Raw genomic sequence first — 21,651 nt, 5'->3', positions numbered from 1 at the left:
ATATCATTTCCCAATTTCTAGGTGTTTAGATTACAGTTAAATTACAAGAAAGTACTGGATGGTTTTACGATCATGTGCTATGTTCTTTTGGCCATGATACTTCCTGAATTATTTTGTGTTAACGAGTATACGGTGTTGTTGTTCTGGTCTTCACTCCAGAGACTGGTTTGATGCAGCTCTCCATACTACTCTATCCTGCACAAGCTTCTTCATTTCCCAGTACCTACTGCAACTTACATCCTTGTGAATCTGCTTAGTGTATTCATCTCTTGGTCTCTCTCTACGATTTTTACCCTCCACGCTGCCCTCCAATACTAAATTGGTGATCCCTTGATGCCTCAGAACATGTCCTACCAACCGATCCCTTCTTTTAGTCAAGTTGTGCCACAAAATTCTCTTCTCCCCAATCCTATTCAATACTTCCTCATCAGTTATGTGATCTACCCATCTAATCTTCAGCATTCTTCTGTAGCACCACATTTCAAAAGCTTCTATTCTCTTCTTGTCCAAACTATTTACCGTCCATGTTTCACTTCCATACATGGCTACTCTCCATACAAATACTTTCAGAAACGACTTCCTGACATTGAAATCTATAATCGATGTTAACAAATTTCTCTTCTTCAGAAACGCTTTCCTTGCCATTGCCAGTCTACATTTTATATCCTCTCTACTTCGACCATCATCAGTTATTTTGCTCCCCAAATAGCAAAACTCATTAAGTACTTTAAGCGTTTCATTTCCTAATCTAATACCTTCAGCATCACCCGATTTAATTCGACTACATTCCATTATCCTCGTTTTACTTTTGTTGATGTTCACCTTATATCCTCCTTTCAAGACACTGTCCATTCCGTTCAACTGCTCTTCCAAGTCCTTTGCTGTCTCTGACAGAATTACAATGTCATCGGCAAACCTCAAAGTTTTTATTTCTTCTCCATGGATTTTAATTCCTACTCCGAATTTTTCTTTTGTTTCCTTTACTGCTTGCTCAATATACAGATTTAATAACATCGGGGACAAGCTACAACCCTGTCTTACCCCCTTCCCAACCACTGCTTCCCTTTCATGCCCCTCGACTCTTATAACTGCCATCTGGTTTCTGTACAAATTGTAAATAGCCTTTCGCTCCCTGTATTTTACCCCTGCCACCTTCAGAATTTGAAAGAGAGTATTCCAGTCAACACTGTCAAAAGCTTTCTCTAAGTCTACAAATGCTAGAAAGGTAGGTTTGCCTTTTCTTAATCTTTCTTCTAAGATAAGTCGTAGGGTCAGTATTGCCTCACGTGTTCCAACATTTCTACGGAATCCAAACTGATCTTCACCGAGATTGGCTACTACCATTTTTTCCATTCGTCTGTAAAGAATTCTCGTTAGCATTTTGCAGCCGTGACTTATTAAACCAATAGTTCGGTAATTTTCACATCTTTAACACCTGCTTTCTTTGGGATTGGAATGATTATATTCTTCCTGAAGTCTGAGGGTATTTCGCCTGTCTCATACATCTTGCTCACCAGATGGTAGAGTTTCGTCAGGGCTGGCTCTCCCAAGGCTGTCAGTAGTTCTAATGGAATGTTGTCTACTCCCGGGGCCTTGTTTCGACATAGGTCTTTCAGTGCTGTGCCAAACTCTTCACGCAGTATCACATCTCCTATTTCGTCTTCATCTACATTCTCATCCACTTCCATAATATTGTCCTGAAGAACGTCGCTCTTTTATAGACCATCTATATACTCCTTCCACCTTTCTGCTTTCTCTTCTTTGCTTAGAACTGGATTTCCATCTGAGCTCTTGATATTCATACAAGTGGTTCTCTTTTCTCCAAAAGTCTCTTTAATTTTCCTGTAGGCAGTATCTATCTTACCCCTAGTGAGATATGCCTCTACATCCTTACATTTGTCCTCTAGTCATCCCTGCTTAGAGATTTTGTACTTCCTGTCGATCTCATTTTTGAGACGTTTGGATTCCTTTTTGCCCGCTTCATTTACTGCATTTTTATTTTCTCCTTTCATCAATTGAATTCAATATATCTTGTGTTACCCATGGATTTCTACTAGCCCTCGTCTTTTTACCTACTTGATCCTCTGCTGCCTTCAGAATTTCATCCCTCCAAGCCACCCATTCTTCTTCTACTGTATTTCTTCGCGCCATTCCTCTCAATCGTTCCTTAATGCTCTACCTGAAACTCTCTACAACCTCTGGTTCTGTCATTTTATACAGATCCTATCTCCGTAAATTCCCACCTTTTCACAGTTTCTTCAGTTTTAATCTACAGTTCATAACCAATAGATTGTGGTCAGAGTCCACATCTGCCCCTGGAAATGTCTTACAATTTAAAACCTGGTTCCTAAATCTCTGTCTTACCATTATATAATCTGTGTGAAACCTTCGACTATCCCCAGGCCTCTTCCATGTATACAACCTTCTTTTATGATTCTAGAACCAAGTGTTAGCTTATGATTAAGTTATGCTCTGTGCAAAATTCTACCAGGTGGCTTCCTCTTCCATTTCTTATCCCCATACTACGTTTCCTTCTCTTCCTTTCCCTACTACCGAATTCCAGTCACCCATTACTATAAAATTTTCTTCTTCCTTCACTATCTGAATAACTTCCTTTATCTCATCATATATTTCATCAATCTCTTCGACATCTACGGAGCTAGTTGGCATATAAACTTGTACTACTGTGATAGGCGTGGGCTTCGTATCTATCTTGGCCACAACAATGAGTTCACTATGCTGTTTGTAGTAGCTTGCCACATTCCTATTTTCTTATTCATTATTAACCCTACCCCTGCATTACCCCTATTTGATTTTGTATTTATAACCCTGTATTCACCTGACCAAAAGTCTTGTTCCTCCTGCCACCGAATTTCACTAATTCTCACTATATCTAACTTTAACCTATCCATTTCCCTTTTTAATGTTTCGAACCTTCCTGCCCGATTAAGGGTTCTGACATTCCACGCTCCGATCCGTAGAACGCCAGTTTTCTTTCTCCTGATAACGATGTCCTGAGTAGTCCCCGCCCGGAGATCCGAAAGGGGGACTATTTTAGCTCCGAAATATTTTACCCAGTATTTAACCATAAAATAAAGCTGCACGCCCTCGGAAAAATTACGGCTGTAGGTTCCCCTTGCTTTCTGCCATTCACAGTTTCAGCGCAGCAAGGCCATTTTGGTTGATGTTACAAGGCCAGATCAGTCAATCATCCAGACTGTTGTCCCTGCAACTACTGAAAAGGGTGCTGCCCCTCTTGAGGAACCACACGTTTGTCTTGCCTCTCAACAGATACCCCTCCGTTGTGGTTGCACCTACGATACGGCTATGTGTTTCGCCGAGGCACGCAAGCCTCCCCACCAACGACAAGGTCCATGGTTCATACTCAACTCAAATTCGCGAAGAACTGGAGTGTACTGATAAACACAGCGACGGCACTGTCGGTTACAACTCAAACTGGGCGTCGCCAAGGCGTTGTCCCCCAGTTAGACGAACAGCTACAACGGACGGCGCGCACCTCTGATTATACCACTGAAACAACAACATAAAACCACAAAGCAACTGGGCAGTATCCAGAGTAACAAAATACTTAAAACATCGGAAAAAAATTTCAGAACAGAAATACGGCCACAAGGGACTCACAAGCCCTTCACAATCAGAATTAACCACTTTATATAACTGCACTACTTTGTCATTAATAATATGTGCAGCCAGACTTATTAATGCCAGAGCACGAAGTGATAATATACTCAAATAATATAAGAAGCTGGTCATAGTACTAAATCAAGCACTCATAATTTAACTCATTACATAACCCCAGAACCGATTAACTATATTTTATATATTCCATAAACACACACTCAACAATTACAATACGACAGGATTTTAGAACACAATAAAATTTTCATGATTAAGCCCCTACTTGCTTACCTCTGAACACATTACCTACTTGTCAGCAGACAGCCAGAATATCGAACCTGTGGTTATTTCGGAGTGCACACACACGCACTTAGATACACAATCCTTGCCTGTGTCTCAAGTGTGTCCAAAACAGGGAAACGTCGTTCACACAGTTGTGCACCAGTGGTCAACACGAAACAGATAACATTGGCGTCCAAACACCGTGAAGAGTCGTTAACTGCAAACAGCACAAAATTCAATACACACTACTGACCATTAAAATTGCTACACCACGAAGATGACGTGCTACAGACGCGAAATTTAGCCGACAGGAAGAAGATGCTGTGATATGCAAATAATTAGCTTTTCAGAGCATTCACACAGGCATTCACCTACAACTTGCTGACATGAGGAAAGTTTCCAATCGATATCTCATACACAAAGAGCAGTTGACCGGCGTTGCCTGGTGAAACGTAGTTGTGATGTCTCGTGTAAGGAGGAGAAATGCGTTAAATCACGTTTCCGGCTTTGATAAAGGTCGGATTGTAGCGTATCACGATTGCGGTTTATCGTATCGCGACATTGCCGCTCGCGTTGGTCGAGATCCAATGACTGTTGGCAGAATATGGAATCGGTGGGTTCAGGAGGGTATTACGGAACGCCGTGCTGGATTCCAACGGCCTCGTATCACTACCAGTCGAGATGACAGGCATCTTATCCGCACGGCTGTAACGGATCGTGCAGCCACGTCTCGATCCCTGAGTCAACAGATGGGGACGTTTGCAAGAGAACAACCATCTGCACGAAAAGTTCGACGACGTTTCCAGCAGTATGGACTATCAGCTCGGAGACGATGGCTGCGGTTACCCTCGACGCTGCATCACAGACACGAGCGCGTGCGATGGTGTACTCAACGATAAAAATGGTTCAAATGGCTCTGAGCACTATGGGACTTAACATCTATGGTCATCAGTCCCCTAGAACTTAGAACTACTTAAACCTAACTAACCTAAAGACATCACACACATCCATGCCCGAGGCAGTATTCGAACCTGCGACCGTAGCAGTCGCGCGGCTCCGGACTGAGCGCCTAGAACCGCTAGACCACCGCGGCCGGCCCTCAATGACAAACCTTGGTGCACGAAAGACAAAACGTCATATTTTCGGATGAATCCAGGTTCTGTTTACACACCATGATGGTCGCATCCGTGTTTGGCGACATCGCGGTGAACGCACATTGGAAGCGTGTATTAGTCATCGCCATACTGGCGTATCACCCGGCGTGATGGTATGGGGTGCCATTGGTTACACGTGTCAGTCACTTCTTGTTCGCATTGACGGCACTTTGAACAGTGGACGTTACATTTCAGATGTGTTACGACCCGTGGCTCTACCCTTCATTCGATCCCTGCGAAACCCTACATTTCAGCAGGATAATGCACGACCGGATGTTGCAGGTCCTGTACGGGCCTTTCTGGATACAGAAAATGTTCGACTGCTGCCCTGGCCAGCACATTCTCCAGGTCTCTCACCAACTGAAAAGTCTAGTCAATGGTGGTCGAGCTGCTGGCTCGTCACAATACGCCAGTCACAACTCTTGATGAAGTGTGGTATGGTGTTGAAGCTGCATGGGCAGCTGTACCTGTAAACGCCATCCAAGCTCTGTTTGTCTCAATGCCCAGGCGTATCAAGGCCGTTATTACGGCCAGAGGTGGTTGTTCTGGGTACTGATTTCTCAGGATCTATGCACCCAAATTTCGTGAAAATGTAATCACATGTCAGTTCTAGTATAATATATTTGTCCAATGAATACCCGTTTATCATCTGCATTTCTTCTTGGTGTAGCAATTTTAATGGCCAGTAGTGTACATATATGCAGTAGGACTTTAAGAACCTGAATAATTCCCACCGTTTGATACTGTAGCGTATCCGGTTGCAGACTGATATGTTCGAAAGCCACTGTCACAGGTTCATATCGTTTAGCAGCACAGACGAGACCATCGCCCTCTCGGTAGACGCAGTACACACTCGCCGACCGCACGCACGTCCCCGTCCGCAGCCTCACTGCCCACGTGACAGAAAGAGGCAGAGCATGCGCAAAGAGCGACCGCCGACAACCAGACTCCACAACGGAGCGCCAACCAACCGACCAAAACCAGCCGCTCCCCATCGTGCGCTGAAATAGCCGCAAAGCGACCAAAGAGGAAACCCGCGGCCACGCGGTACAAAGTCGATCGCAGGGATCTGAAATGAATATAGAGAAGCGACTACCACCAACAGCGCCACGTATCAGCATTAAAGGAATGTGGAGAGGTCCTCTTCCGCACAGGGGTTTCAGAACACGATTCGGAAGTTGGAATTAATTGACGATTTGAGAATTGCTCCTGGCACATGCCAATTGAGCCAGAAATTGTTGAAGAAGTTACTGTTGCCTTGGCTGAAAATGCTGGACTCATTGTGCGGCCTTCAAGCAGTTCAAGAGCTGTATCAGGACAGCTGAACGTTCCTTGGTCCTCCGCTGTTTCAGGCAGCAGTAGAGAAATCTCTAATTCCATTCCAGGCTGTCATGGATGTAGACGGTCGTCAAATTCAGCAACTTTTGTAACCTGAAACATAAACATAGTACGCAATTAACAAATGTTACTCTCCCATGAGGACATTAAAATGTATTTCTTTCAGCTGTTTATTCGTTATTTCTCTTCCGCAAGTCGTTACAAATGTTTCCACAAAATTTCATTGCCCTATGATGCCTCGTTTTTCTTGCGTGCCCTCTCAAGTAGCGAAAGTTTAATTATAGCCACCCTGTACTTCGCATAATGGGGCTGTGAACACAGTGTCGTGTTCGGTTTGGCGCATTTTTCTTGCATACAGTGGATGTGCGTTAATATCTCTCATGTGGAGAGATCAGCGAATTCTGTTTTAATCATTAGGCTGCGAGCGTAATTAACATTACTCTTGTAAGTATACATATTTGTACAGGGATTTTTGTAATTGCTATGGTTTAGCCTACGTAAAATACTAGTTCCTTCGTAGTACTATTAAGGGGCTCCGGAACGCCCTATACTTGCAATGTTAAAATAACGCTTATAAATTACATCTTTCCTCACAAAGTATTTGAGGTAGGAAGTTGAACTTTTTACAGATTATTTATTGAAATATGGGCTATAACTCAACACAGGGATTTTACAAAATTTTAGATCAGTTATTAAAGATGATTTTTTTCAATTGTAATGAAAATTCACAACATTTTTTTGCAATTTTTTATTTATATATTCAAAAATATACAGTTTTTTGGAAAAAGGCTGTGTTAAATTATGCAGAAGGTACTGTGTAACATTTACTGAAAGTTTGAAACAAATATGTTTGGAAGATCCTTAGAAAACATGTAATTAGTATGAGAAAATAAAAGTTTTGGGAATCGAGCGACAAAGATTGGATTAACTTTTTAGTGCATTCCAGGTCCATAGGATGGATTATCTTCATCCTCTACAAACTCCTCCTCCAGCTTCCTCTTGTTCCTCCTCCTGTTTACTCTTGCTTGTATTTCTAGACTCTTTACAGCCCTGTCTGCAGCCCGAAGGTGTTCCTTGTCTAAAGCAAGCATCGCTCGTACCATGTTAGAACCTATCTTCATTCCCATATTTCTAAATACCTTGCACCTTACAATGTTGCCATCATTGAAAGTCGCAACAGCATCATACACACCAAAGTGAAGTGTTTCTATTCCAACAAATACAGTCTTGGGGATTCTCGACCATATAACACTATTTACACTTTCATTGGGGTTTTGAGTTTTTCCGTGAATACAATTTTTCAACAGTTCAGGTGCTGTTAAGTCTCTGAAAATAGGTTAGCCACAACACATACTTTATCTCACATCACTAAAATGTACCTGATGAACACGGACGTTAATAATAACACCATTTGACAGCAGTTTAACAGCGCCACAGTGGGTCACGCCCATGTAGAACACATTTCAAAAAAAATTTAAAAATAGTTGTAGTCTTCGGAATTGAATAAATTATATATCTATTAAAAGGTAATAGTCTGCAGATTCAGAAAACGCAAAAAAGTAGAAATTGAACTTTTCATGATTTTGAGCCTTTCCGGAGCCCCTTAATAGTGGCGAGTAAGCTAGTGGAGGAAGTGGCTAGTAGAACGGATAGATTTCGTTGTGAGTATTCACGCCGCATTGTAAAGTCTGAGGGCCACGATTTTGATTTTACGGTTGGTACTGTTTTGTCCTGATTGAGTGCTGTTTCTTGTTTTATACTTTATTGTGTTTTATAGGCCAACAGTTCGAGTACTGAGAGTTGTAAATTATTTTTTTATTGCCCCCAGTTTTGCTTCTACTAAGGCGGGATATCTGATTTGCTCATTATAGCACTGTCCGCCCCCGGTAGCAGAGTGGTCAGCGCGACAGAATGGCAATCGTAAGGGCCCGGATTCGATTCCTGGCTGAGTCGGAGATTTTCCCCACTCAGAGACTGGGTGTGGTGTTGTCCTTATCGTCATCATTTAATCCCCATCGACACGCAATTCGCTGAAGTGGCACCAAATGGAAAGACTTGGACCTGGCGAACGGTCTACCCGACGGGAGGCCCTATTCACTCGACATTTACATTTTACTGTAGCACTGGAAAAAATTTTAAATGATTTGTATGATGCCAAATCCTTCAAGGACTGTAGCTGGGTACGGTGCTTGAATTCACTCTTGTTAATTTTGTATTTTACACGTTATTGAGAAATTTATTGATGTTTAATAAATATTTATTGCCGAAGTAAGTCCCCGCTAGCACAACTGCCAGCTCGAACTTCACCTCACCCAAATTCATTGCTACGAAATCGAAGAATGCAGTCACAGTTATCAGTTTCACAAAGCACTACGACTGGCGCGGAAACATCGCTGTACGAACGTGTAAATGAGAAGAATGCAATTTCTTGCAGTCGTTTCTCCCTACGTTTCGGAAATGAGGTCTTTTCTCCTTTTTCCGAGTTTCTTTCCTTTTCTGAATTGCCTTACTCAGATTCCTGTGTATTTTCGGATGTAGCTGTAGACTCATTTTCGAGACTGTTTCCACGCATCTTTATCTTGTGAAATTTAGCTGTGAAGTTTGGAAATTAATGTAAAAGGTGTGTCCAAAAGGTAACACGATTTTGTAATTTCATCTGTTGCACTGCATTCGCATGATGTTTTCGTTCTGTTGTTAAGTAGATCCACTAAAATTATCTGTACAATGATAGCGATATCAGATGTTTAAACAGCTGCCAGTTGACAAAAAGGCGGTGTGTGTTTCGGTAGTAGCGGCTATTACTCATTTTGTACTAGCTTAGTGTCCGCTGCCTCGCTTGCGTAGACTGTAAGGTCTGCACAGATTCTTTTTGTTTTTCTTTAATCGAATTATATGTTGTTAGGGGTAAAACTCATGTGTAATTCTACACGCTATGGAAGTGTTAGTGACCCTTTATATGGCTGCCAGTCTTTATATAATTAAAGTGTTGCAAAGTGTGTAATTTAATTTTATATAGTGAGTTACAAAAGAGATAAATTGGATAAGTGATTCTATAGTTATTAGCGCCAGTCTTACGCCGGTACTGAACTCTCTCACTTCACACGGATATTCCTATACATGGAATCGCATTCAAACGTGGTATATATTTTGTCATCAGTAATGATAAGTTCGCGCAGTAATTACAAAGAAAAATAATTTTACAAACGTGTATTAGACTTAATAAAAGCCGGCCGGAGTGGCCAAGCGGTTCTAGGCGCTACAGTCAGGAACCGCGCGACCGCTACGGTCGCAGGTTCGAATTCTGCTTCGGGCATGGATGTGTGTGATGTCCTTAGGTTAGTCAGGTTTAAGTAGTTCTAAGTTCTAGGGGACTGATGACCTCTGAAGTTAAGTCCCATAGTGCTCAGAGCCATTTTTGAACTTAATAAAAATTTAATGTATTAAAGATCCCTTTCTTTTTCTATGCGATTTTGACAAGGGCGATTTGTCCTGGTGACGAACAGCTTTCTTTGATTTAGTTCACAAATTACATCACGTTCCTAAACTTCGCACTCTGATTAAGGTCCTAGAAGCATGGTATTTTCTGAATGTACTTCTGACGAAAAAGAGAATCTGCTTTCATAATCAAATATTTTCGTAAAAATTTACATATTCTATTTCACCCCCTTAGTGACTGAATTGCGTAAAACACAAACACGCATTTTTCTATTTCTAATCGAAAAGTCGAATATCAAGTTTGATAGATATACGTTTAAAAATTCTCTAGTAATTCTGTAGTGAAGATTTAGTTTGAAAAACGTTTCACCCACTTCTTAACTCTATTAAGGGATTAATTAAAAAAAAAATGCTGAAAGGGGAACCAAACATCGGTTTCCGTACTTCTAGCTTCAAAATTGCCTTAATAGCGACATATTTTCTAAATACTTTTCATCCCCGATTTCACCCCCTTACGAGTGGAATTTCGAAAAATCCCTTATTAAACGATGGCTACGGTATAACATGAACACCCTCTCGAAATTTCAAGTTTCTATCCTTAGCGGTTTGGGCTAAATGATGATGAGTCAGTCAGGACATTTCCATTTGTATACATAAATAAGAATAGTGCCCTGTGGCATATCTGCTCCTGTACATGTCTAGCCTAGCGCTATTTTTGTTTACTGGCCACTGCTTAGCGTTATGATTAAAAGTGAGAGAATATCGTCAGGCAACTGAATGTTAGGCTAATGCAACTCTAGGCGACTTTCTCCGCTGAAGGTCAACGATTTTTGTCGCACCGAAAATGGAACTCCATGTTGCAAACGGAAGGTGCCAAACTGGGCTGTATTAGTCGCTCCGTTAAGTTTCCGAGTGGGACTGTCGCTGCCGAATGGGCCCGGGCCTGTTTTTGGCGCAACAATAATCGACGGCATCCCTGCCACACTGGACTGTTATTAGTCGCGCTCCAGCCACAAGGATACTGCACTCAGTTCTGTTTCGCCTGTGTGTGATAATGTCCGAAAGCTCTGTAAATGTCGTTCAAGTGGATCATTTGGACAGTGAACTGATGATAATTGAGGTGGAGAAATATCCCTGTCTCTGCATCATAAAATCGCAAGTTTATAAAGATCGTCTACTGGAGACAGAAGCATGGAAGGTGTGTGCAGATGTTGTTGGGGCTGAGAAGTGGAACTCGTTATCACTGGATGCACAAAATGCAATAGGTAAGATGACATATATACGTATTTGCAAATAGGTGCATGCAAAGTTTCATGACAATCGGCGTAACTTACTTTCGCCTAGGCAACTACCAAAAAAGTAATTTAGTTTTTATTTTTCCTTCTTCCTCTTATAGTTTGACATGCATACAAACCTGTTGCGCCAAAACAATTCAATTGATTATATTGAGACTTTGCATGTTTTAATATAATGTTTTTAGAGGTATTTTCAGACTACTTTCAATACTTTCAAAAAGTCAGATAAATAAATACTCTGAATTTGAACAAATTTTTCTTAGTAATATCTTCATCCAATGTTATCTAAGGTAAAAAATAACAGTTATGAAGATAAAGTTGAAAAAAAATTGAAAACTTAAGGTTTTGTGGAATAAGCTTTTTCAAAAGTTAAAAGAGAAACTGCAAAGGTTTGTTTGAAAGAACATATTCTTGTGAACGTATTCGTAGCATTATGTATTTAAGTCATACACCAAATAGTGTAATATGACAATGTGAACATGAACTATTAATACAGCTAAGTACAGCTTATGACAACATTGACATCCTCATCTGCAGACGTGTAGTTACCCTTGCCGACAATGTATGCATTTTGCCATGGAACTGATCTTTCCACAGAGCAGAAGTAGTTGAAAAACGTATCTCTAATGTCACAACCACGGTTGCTACCTCTTAGTCCCACGTTTTCCATAGATTTCAGAGGACAGGTTAAAGCGTCTTCAGACCGATAGCCTCCTGTTTCCGCACAAAGCTATGCAGCACGCAACAAGTTTTTATAATACTTTCAGTCAAGTTAATAATAACATCTATGGCCCAGTGGAAAATTCGCCACTTGTTAGCAAGGATGCCAAACGAACATTCTACTACACGCCTTGCTTTAATCAGCCTACAAGTAAACACTCTCCTCGAGAAAGTGAGGGATTTTCTTGCAAAGTGTTTATCAAGAGCAAAACCTTCGTCACCTATAAATACGAAAGGCACATTTTCATTGTTTGGTTCATTAGTCAAAGGTTTGGCTTCTGGAAAAGGTAACCTTCCATTATAAAGTGCTATTCCGAAGTTAGTTCCTTTTAAAATATTTGAATTTCTATCATGTCCATATCCTCTTTATCATTGTATCGGAAGCAATAGCCACTATCCGCAACTGTCATTAGTACTACGGAATGAAGCTGTTTATGACAAAAAAATTCACTTTCACTATTCCAGGGCTTCACCAACCGCACATGCTTACCGTCAATGGCACCTATGCAGCGATGAAAATTTGTAGTTTTCTCAAAATTCAGAGCTATTTCTTGTAAGTTCTCTTTCGTTGGCATTGGTATGTACTTTGCTTGTAAGCAGCTCCAAGCTGCTCTGCATGTATCTTTGATTACAGTTGCAATAATTGAGCGTCCTAGGAAATGCTCATAGTGCAGAGACTTCATGGAGCATCCCGTTCCAAGATACCTGTTATAAATAAGTAGAGAATAGAACACAATATCAGGTTGATGGAAATTAATTAATTTCAGTGATCAGGTGTAAGAAGAATTATTTTTAACGTTCCTACAGGAAAAGAAGTACAAAACCGGTGGGAAAATATGCGTGATGCATATAGTCGCAGCCTGAAAGAGTTACAAAATAATAAAAAAAGTGGCAGCCAAACGACTACGAAAAAACCATTTGTGTACTATAGACAGATTTCTTCCCTGCAAAAAGCCTTGGAATTGAGGCATTAAGTAAAAACCTTCTTGTGCAAGTTTGAAACATTTAAATGTATTTCCAATGCATATGGTAGTTAATCATCTACTCAGTACCGACTTACTATATACTTAATTTGCACAGTACAAAGTGGCATGTGGGTTTTTCCAGAAATGTTTCTTTTGATTTCAGGACCTCAGGAGATATGAATGATGCCTCTGTTCTTGAGGATGATGAAGCGGAAAAGCACAATGAAGACAGTGCACCGCCACCTAACACTGCTGCTAAGCCTTTCCACTGCTAAAGCAAATAATAAAAGGAAACTTCAGAACCCATCTGAAAGAGAGTTGATGAGCGTTTTGTCAAATAGTTCAACTTGTGTTGCACCACAAAAGGATCCTGATGAGTTGTTTTTGATATCTCTTTTGCCTTACTTAAAATCAATGAGTACAGACGATAAACTAGACATTGAAATAAAAACATTAAAATTAATAAAATCTTACAGCCGAAAGACTGTAGAGAGCAGCACTACTACTCAATCCTTCGTAAATACTGCACCGTCAGGTACGTCGACATCGAGAAGCACACAAAGCCCCACACCTGGGAGTTCAATCACATGTTTTTCACCGGTTACTGGGCTGCCAGAATAAGACTCGATCTTGTCACTAGAAGAATGTTACAACTGATTAAGCAGCTGACATGAACTTGTAATGTAAACTCTTTCAATGTAACCCAGTTTATGTTAACGTTATGTTAAGTGTATGTTCATGTTCATAAATTACTTACTGTATTTAATTAAAAAACATACCTCAGTGTTGTAAGTAGGCTGCATAGATTTTTATGTGGGTAATGCCACGTAGCGCTCTGTATGAAAATCACTGGCTGTGCTGTGTGCAGTCTGTGGCTAGTTTGCATTGTTGTCTGCCATTGTAGAGGGGCAGCTGGATGTGAACAGCACGTAGCGTTGCGCAGTTGGAGGTGAGCCGCCAGCAGTGGTGGATGTGGGGAGAGAGATGGCGGAAGTTTTGAAATTGAACTGCTATATATATTATGATGATTAAGGTAAATACAGTGTTTGTTCTCTATTAAAATCTTTCATTTGCTAACTATCCCTATCAGTAGTTAGTGCCTTCAGTAGTTTGAATCTTCTATTTAGCTGGCAGTAGTGGCGCTCGCTGTATTGCAGTAGTTCCAGTAACGAAGATTTTTGTGAGGTAAGTGATTTGTGAAAGGTATAGGTTAAAGTTAGTCAGGGCCATTGTTTTGTAGGGATTATTGAAAGTCAGATTGCGTTGCGCTAAAAACATTGTGTGTCAGGTTAAGCACAGTCTTGTATAAATTGTTCTAAGGGGACGTTTCATACATACTGTTCAAACGCTGCACTGTTGATGACAAGCTATGGGTACTTTGCATTCCAGACGATTTTGTTAATAAGCTCATTTGGTACATTCATTTCAGCTACGCACATTTTGGTCCACGAAAATGTTATCATATTCTTCGAACGACTTGTTATTTTAACAATATGGAAAAGAGAATTCGAAGAGTCTTGTCTATTTGTAAACTTTGTCAAAAGGCGAAACCATCTACTGTCTCCCATCGTGCTCCGCTGTTTCCTATCATTCCTTCTAAATTAAAAGAATTTGCTGCTGTTGATCTCTTGGGACCGCTTGTCAGAACATCTAATGGATTTACGTACGTTCTAGTCGCTGTTGAACTTACTTCAAAATTTGTTTCTTTCACTCCGTTACGTAAAGCCACTGGACGGTCTGTATCCAACGCCTTTGTTAAAAATTTCTTACGTGAAGTTGGACACGTTAGTAAAGTCATTTCAGATAACGGACCGCAATTCAGATCTGCTGTTTGGTCACGCATGCTTCGGAATCATAAAATCAAACCTGTTTTTATTTCATTGTATTCACCACATTGTAACCCGTCTGAACGGATTATGAAAGAAATCAATAAGCTTTGCAGACTTTATTGTCACAGAAAGCATCAGCATTGGAACAGATATTTACACTTATTTCAAAATGTGCTGAATGAAATGCCTCATGATTCCACTGCTTTACCACCTACTCTTGTACTGAAGAATGTAGAACCTCCGAACAGAATACAGAAAGCAAGCTTAAATAGGACTTTTGGGAATAATGATGAACGAAGGGAGATCTCCATGCAAAATACTGCAGTAAAACAAACCCTGTCCTTTCCTTTTGTGTCATCCCTCTATATGTTTGTGTACCCTTGTGTATTTGTGTTTTTCCTGTCTTTATGTGTTTAGCTGATGAGAGCTATATGGTAGAATTTTTCTAATACTCTGTTATTTACTTTGTAAAGATGTTTAGACATTATTTATTCTGTTTTGTTTTAATGCTCATGTGTGAAGTTGACGTTTCAAAAGTGATTATGATCTTTTATTTTTGTACTCATGTCATCATTCCTGTAACACTGATGTATATGTTTATTTCTATTCTTTTGTAAAGCCTGTACTACAAATGTTATCTGTATTGTTATGTTCTTTAATGATGTATTTTGTATCTTTGTAATTGTATTCTTATGTTATAAAATTGTAATTGACGCCAGTTAATCAAATTAAGTAACTTGTACGTTACATTTCACTGCACACGTTTCTGTTGGTCATAGTATATGGACAATATGTGAGAAGTAGGGACTGTTAGTGTTTGCACGTGTGTTGATAATTCAGCAAGGGACTGGATAACAGCATTGCTGGTTCTAAAGACAATTCCTAAAACTTTGTGCGTGCACAAGTGATGGTTTATGGACTTGCTATCTTCTCTGCAAGATTCTTCGATGGTGATTGTGCACCTGCACAGACGCAGCAGATGGCTGCTGGCCATCTCTACAAGGACTACAGTGGGTCTACACCTTTGCTGCCTCACCAATACTCTCTACCAGGACTGCAGTGGGTCTGCTCTGTGATGACCTACCTACCAATCTTCTTCAAAACGTCGACTGACTCTGCTGTGGGTTTGCTCTGTTGTGGGCCATTACCTGTCAGCATGTCAAGAGTCAGCACTGTCTTTGCGTTGGAAGGACAGCACTACTTTTTCAAGACTGCATGGAAATCCACTACTTCCGTGTGCATTGTCTTTTACTGCTCAGACTTTGAGAAAAGAAATGGCAGTTTTACTCTGATGAATGATCAGGACTGTCTTTATTGACTGCGAGAAAATTTTAGCTGTTGACCAACATTGTATTAATAAGTGTATGCATTTGATATCTTTGTGATTGTAATTATGAAAAATTTTTTCAAATCTGTATTGGCCAGTGCCCAACACCATTTGTAAAAATTTTTTTGTGGGGAGCATGGGGGCTATGTAAGTAGGCTGTATAGATTTTTATATGGGTAATGCCACGTAGCGCTCTGTATGAAAATCACTGGCTGTGCTGTGTGCAGTCTGTGGCTAGTTTGCATTGTTGTCTGCCATTGTAGAGGGGCAGCTGGATGTGAACAGCACGTAGCGTTGCGCAGTTGGAGGTGAGCCGCCAGCAGTGGTGGATGTGGGGAGAGAGATGGCGGAAGTTTTGAAATTGAACTGCTATATATATTATGATTATTAAGGTAAATACAGTGTTTGTTCTCTATTAAAATCTTTCATTTGCTAACTATCCCTATCAGTAGTTAGTACCTTCAGTAGTTTGAATCTTCTATTTAGCTGGCAGTAGTGGCGCTCGCTGTATTGCAGTAGTTCCAGTAACGAAGATTTTTGTGAGGTAAGTGATTTGTGAAAGGTATAGGTTAAAGTTAGTCAGGGATTATTGAAAGTCAGATTGCGTTGCGCTAAAAACATTGTGTGTCAGGTTAAGCACAGTCTTGTATAAATTGTTCTAAGGGGACGTTTCAATGTGACTGCAAGTTTTTCTTCCGCACCAACACAGTCACGTAACTTGGTATCTTTCTTTTGTAAGTTAGTTTCTATATTCGAGGGTAGTAAATCGAAAGATGCTACGGACATGCCGTAATAATCAAAGAATTTCTCCGGATAACTCCTAAGTTTCTGGTGTAACAATACAAACTTTCCTTCATTTGGACGATTCATAATAATTGGATGAATCCACCATTTTCGTTGGCGGTTACGCCTTCTGCGACGTCGAACTACACATAATGCTACTGCAGCTAAATATTTCAGTTCTGAATGACAGGTCATCATGCACTGTGTCACATCGTGTCGCTAGTGCGGCAGCCAGTTTCGGCCGCGCGAATTCATCCGCCGCGATTATAATCGTTTAGCCTAACATGGAGCGATCCGCCCGACTGCAAGGGACAAGCAGAGGTCGCCTACTCGTCATAGCCGAACTCGTCCAAATTCATGGTACATGTAGGGCGTGGTGAGACAAGAAAGTGCCCCAAGTGGAAACTCCAGATGGCCAAGTGTTTAGGAAAGAAAAGGAATTTCGTTACGGATCTATCACCGTGTGTACCGTATCAATTGTCCCTGTGAGTGCGTATTTAGAAAGTGGTGTTTGGCTGCGTGCTAAGAGGTAGAATTTTCTTTAAAAAGGTCGCAGGTTCGACGTCGCCAGGAGGCAAATATTTTTGCGCTCCTTGGCAGTGCGTACACTACTGACATCACAATTAACATGCACGACGTTCCAGTGCAAGCGTTGACTACAATCCCTTTTTAAATGTTTGCAGTTCCGCATTTCATCCTACGCCTAAACTTTCTGTGCTTATATAAATTAATAAAACAACCTACAAAAAGGGAGATAAGAGCAACCCAGATAACTACAGAGGAATCTCTCTCCTAGATTGCACATATAAAATTCTATCCAAGATCCTATATGAAAGAATCAAGGAGCAATTAGAACAGGAGTTAGGGGAATATCAGGGAGGTTTCAGACCATGGAGAAGCTGTGCAGAGCAGATAATTAGTTTAAAATTGATTATGGCATACTACAAGAAACGGAACAAACCTCTGGCAATAACATTTGTAGATTTTAAGAAGGCAAATGACTGTCTCCACAGACCTTCAGTATTAAAAATTTTAAGAAATCTAGGACTCCATCCAAAATTAATTAAAATAATACAACTCACTCTAACCAACACCAAATCAAAAGTGAAGTTTAGAGGAGAAATTTCGGAACCATTCCTCATAAAAACAGGCTTAAGACAAGGTGACTGCCTGTCACCATTACTTTTCAACTGTGCACTGGAATACAGAATGAGAGAATGGTACAAGGTCAATCCAAAGAGGATATGAATTGGAAGTGCAAAAGATGATATTAGCTTAAACTGCTTGGGATTCGCTGATGATCTTGCTCTCCTAGCCAACACCGTTCAAGAAGCCAGGCAACAAGTGAAATCACTACAAGAAATAGCAGAGAAAGTAGGCCTTAGAATATCATTTGAAAAAACGGAGATTATGCTAACTGATCCACCACTTGCAAACGAAATTACAATAGGAGAACAGGAAATCAAAATTGTTGATAAATTTAAGTATTTAGGCGAAATAATAGCATACAATCTAAATGAGAAGCCATCATGGCAAAATAGAATAAAAAACTGAACTATGCAAATTACATTACCAAAACTACATACAACAAAAAAAGCCTATCTATAGATGCAAAATTAAAACACTATAAAACAGTTACACAACCAGAAATAACGTATGCAGCTGAAACTATCTTCAAAACAACTAATACAGCAGAAATTGACAGAATACTAAAAATAGAAAGAAGAATAATTAGGACATGTATAAATAAACAGTATAAAATAAATGGACATTGGACAATAGCATCAAATGAAACAGTATATAAGAAAATAGAACCAGTCATGAGCACAATCAGGAAGAAACGCGTCTCATTCTTTGGACATCTGATGAGAACTCCAGAAAACAGAATTAGTAAAAAAATAATACAAAAATTGTGGAATAGCAAGAGCGACATTAATTGGATCACAGAAATTAAGGAAGATATAAAAGAACTTCAAATTACAGTAGATGACCTAAAAAACAAGACAGAGAAAACCAGAATACTGCAAGACCCGCAAACCAGACTACAAATGAAAATGAATAAAAGGAGTACAGGAAGAGTTGTCTCAGATGAAGAAAGAAAGAAAATATCTGAAAGAATGAAGAAATATTGGGCAGACAGAAGAGCAAAACACCTTTCATATAAGAATAGCCTCTAATAATTATATTACCTAAATATATTAAGTTATTGTCGAACCAAATTGTATCCATTTGTAACAACTTGTTTAGAACTTTGTATTTTTGACTACAGTGGTCCAATGAAGGCCATAAAATAAATAATAATAATAAAAACAACCTATATGATGTTGCGGTTAATTGTGATTTCCACTACTTCTCATTACCTACGTCTTTCTTCGATTTACTTTCAGTCCATACTCTGTACTCATTAGACTGTTCATTGCGTTCAGCAGATCATGTAATTCTTCTTCACTTTCACTCAGGATAGTAATGACATAAACGAATCGTATCATTGATATACTTTCACCTTAAATTTTAATTCCACTCCTGAACCTTTCTTTTACTTGCATCATTGCGTCCTCGATGCACAGATTGAACAGTAGGGGCGAAAGGCTACATCCTTATCTTACACGCTTTTAGGACGAGCACTTCGTTCCTGGTTGTCCACTCTTATTATTCCCTCTTGGTTCTTGAACATATTGTATGTGACCCATCTCTTCCTATAGCTTATCCATACTTTTCTCAGAATTTCGAACATCTTGCACCATTTTACATTGTCGAACGCTTTTTCCAGGCCGACAAATCCTAGGAACGTGTCTTGATTTTTCTTTAGTCTTGCTTCCATTATCAACGACAACGTCAGAATTGCCTCTCTCATGGCTTTACCTTTCCTAAAGCCAAACTGATCGTCACCTAGCGCATCCTCAATTTTCTTTTCCATGCTTCTGTAAATTATTCTCGTCAGCAGCTTGGATGCGTGAGCTGTTAAGCTGAGTGTGCGATAATTGTCGCACTTGTCTGCTCTTGCTGTCTTTGGAATTGTGTGGATCATGTTTTTCCGAAAGTCTGATGGCATGGCGCCAGAGTCATACATTCTACACACCAACGTGAATAGTCGTTTTCTTGCCACTTCCCCTAATGATTTTAGAAATTCTGGTGGAATGTTATCTATCCCTTCTGCCTTATATGATCTTAAGTGCTCCAAAGCCCTTTTAAATTATGATTCTAATACTGAATCGCTTATCTCTTCTAAATCGACTCATGTTTCCTCTTCTATCACATCAGACAAATCTTCCCCTTCATAGAGGCTTTCAGTATGTACTTTCCACCTATCTGCCCTCTCCTCTGCATTTAGCAGTGGAATTCCTGTTGCATTCTTAATCTTATCACCCTTGCTTTTAACGTCACCGTTATTTTGACATTCCTGTATGCTGAGGCTATCGTTCCTCTAGTCATTTCTTTTTCTTCTTCACATTTTTCCTGCAGCTATTTCGTCTTAGCTTCCCTGCACTTATTTATTTCATTTCTCAGCGACTTGTATTTCTGTATCCCTGAGTTTTCCGGAATATTTTTGTACTTCCTCCTTTCATCAGCCGGCCGAAGTGGCCGCGCGGTTCTGGCGCTGCAGTCTGGAACCGCGAGACCGCTACGGTCGCAGGTTCGAATCCTGCCTCGGGCATGGATGTGTGTGATGTCCTTAAGTTAGTTAGGTTTAACGAGTTCTAAGTTCTAAGGGACTAATGACCTCAGCAGTTGAGTCCCATAGTGCTCAGAGCCATTTGAACCATTTTCCTTTCATCAATAAACTGAAGTATTTCTTCTGTTACCCATGGATTCTTCGCAGTTACCTTGTTTGCACCTATGTTTTCTTCCCGACTTCTGTGGTGGCCCTTTTTAGTGGTGTCGAAAAAAATGGTTCTGAGCACTATGTGACTTAAACCTAACTAACCTAAGGACATCACACACATCCATGCCCGAGGCAGGATTCGAACTTGCGACCGTAGCGGTCGCACGTTTCCAGACTGAAGCGCCTAGAAGCGCTCGGCCACACCGGCCGGCTTAGAGGTGTCGATTACTCTTCAACTGTACTGCCTACTGAGCTATTGCGTATTCCTGTTTGTATAGCCTTAGAGAACTTAAAGCGTATCTCATAATTCCTTAGTATTTCCGTATCCCACTTCTTTGCGTATTGATTCTTCCTGACTAATGTCTTAAGCTTCAGCCGATTCTTCATCATTACTATAGTGTTATCTGAGTCTGTGTCTGCTCCTGGGTACGCCTTACAATCCAGTATCTGATTTCGGAATCTCTGTCTGGCCATGACTTAATCTAACTGAAATCTTCTCGTATCTCCCGATCTTTTCTAAGTATACCTCCTCCTCTTATGATTCCTGAACAGAGTATTCGCTGTTACTAGCTGAAGTTTATCACAGAACTCAATTAATCTTTCTCCTCTGTCATTCCTCGTCCCAAGCCCATATTCTCATGTAACGTTTTCGTTTACTCCCTCCCCTACAACTGCATTCCAATCTCCCATAACTATTAGATTTTCATCCCCCTTTACATACTGTATTACCCTTTCAATATCCTCATACACTTGTATACCTGAACTATCGTTGTCAGTGTTGGTTTGCTATCAGTTCTGATAAGACCAACCCTGTCACCGAACTGTTCACAGTAACAAACTCTCTACCCTATCTTCCTATTCATAACGAACCCTATTCCTGTTATACCATTTTCTGCTGCTGTTGATATTATCCTATACTCATCTGACAAGAAATCCTTGTATTCTTTCCACTTCACTTCACTCACCCCTACGATATCTATATTTCCTTTTCAGATTTTCTAGTTTCCCTACCACGTTCAAGCTTCTGACATTCCACGCCCCGACTCGTAGAACGTTATCCT

The 21,651-nt window shown here is 40.3% G+C and overlaps 1 protein-coding gene across 1 annotated transcript in view; it reads left to right on the top strand.

Annotated features, from left to right (window-relative positions):
- LOC126151526 (cuticle protein 19-like) overlaps window positions 1-13,103 on the top strand; it is a 42,497-nt gene extending 29,394 nt beyond the window's left edge. The window contains exon 3 of the mRNA XM_049915947.1: window positions 12,992-13,103. Coding sequence (XP_049771904.1) covers window positions 12,992-13,103 — 112 coding nt within the window. The remainder of the gene's footprint in view (window positions 1-12,991) is intronic.
- Window positions 13,104-21,651: the final 8,548 nt, after the last annotated feature.

Source organism: Schistocerca cancellata, chromosome 2 (genome assembly GCF_023864275.1).
Source record: "Schistocerca cancellata isolate TAMUIC-IGC-003103 chromosome 2, iqSchCanc2.1, whole genome shotgun sequence".
Lineage (NCBI taxonomy): Eukaryota > Metazoa > Arthropoda > Insecta > Orthoptera > Acrididae > Schistocerca > Schistocerca cancellata.
This window is presented reverse-complemented; position numbering and strand designations above follow the sequence as displayed.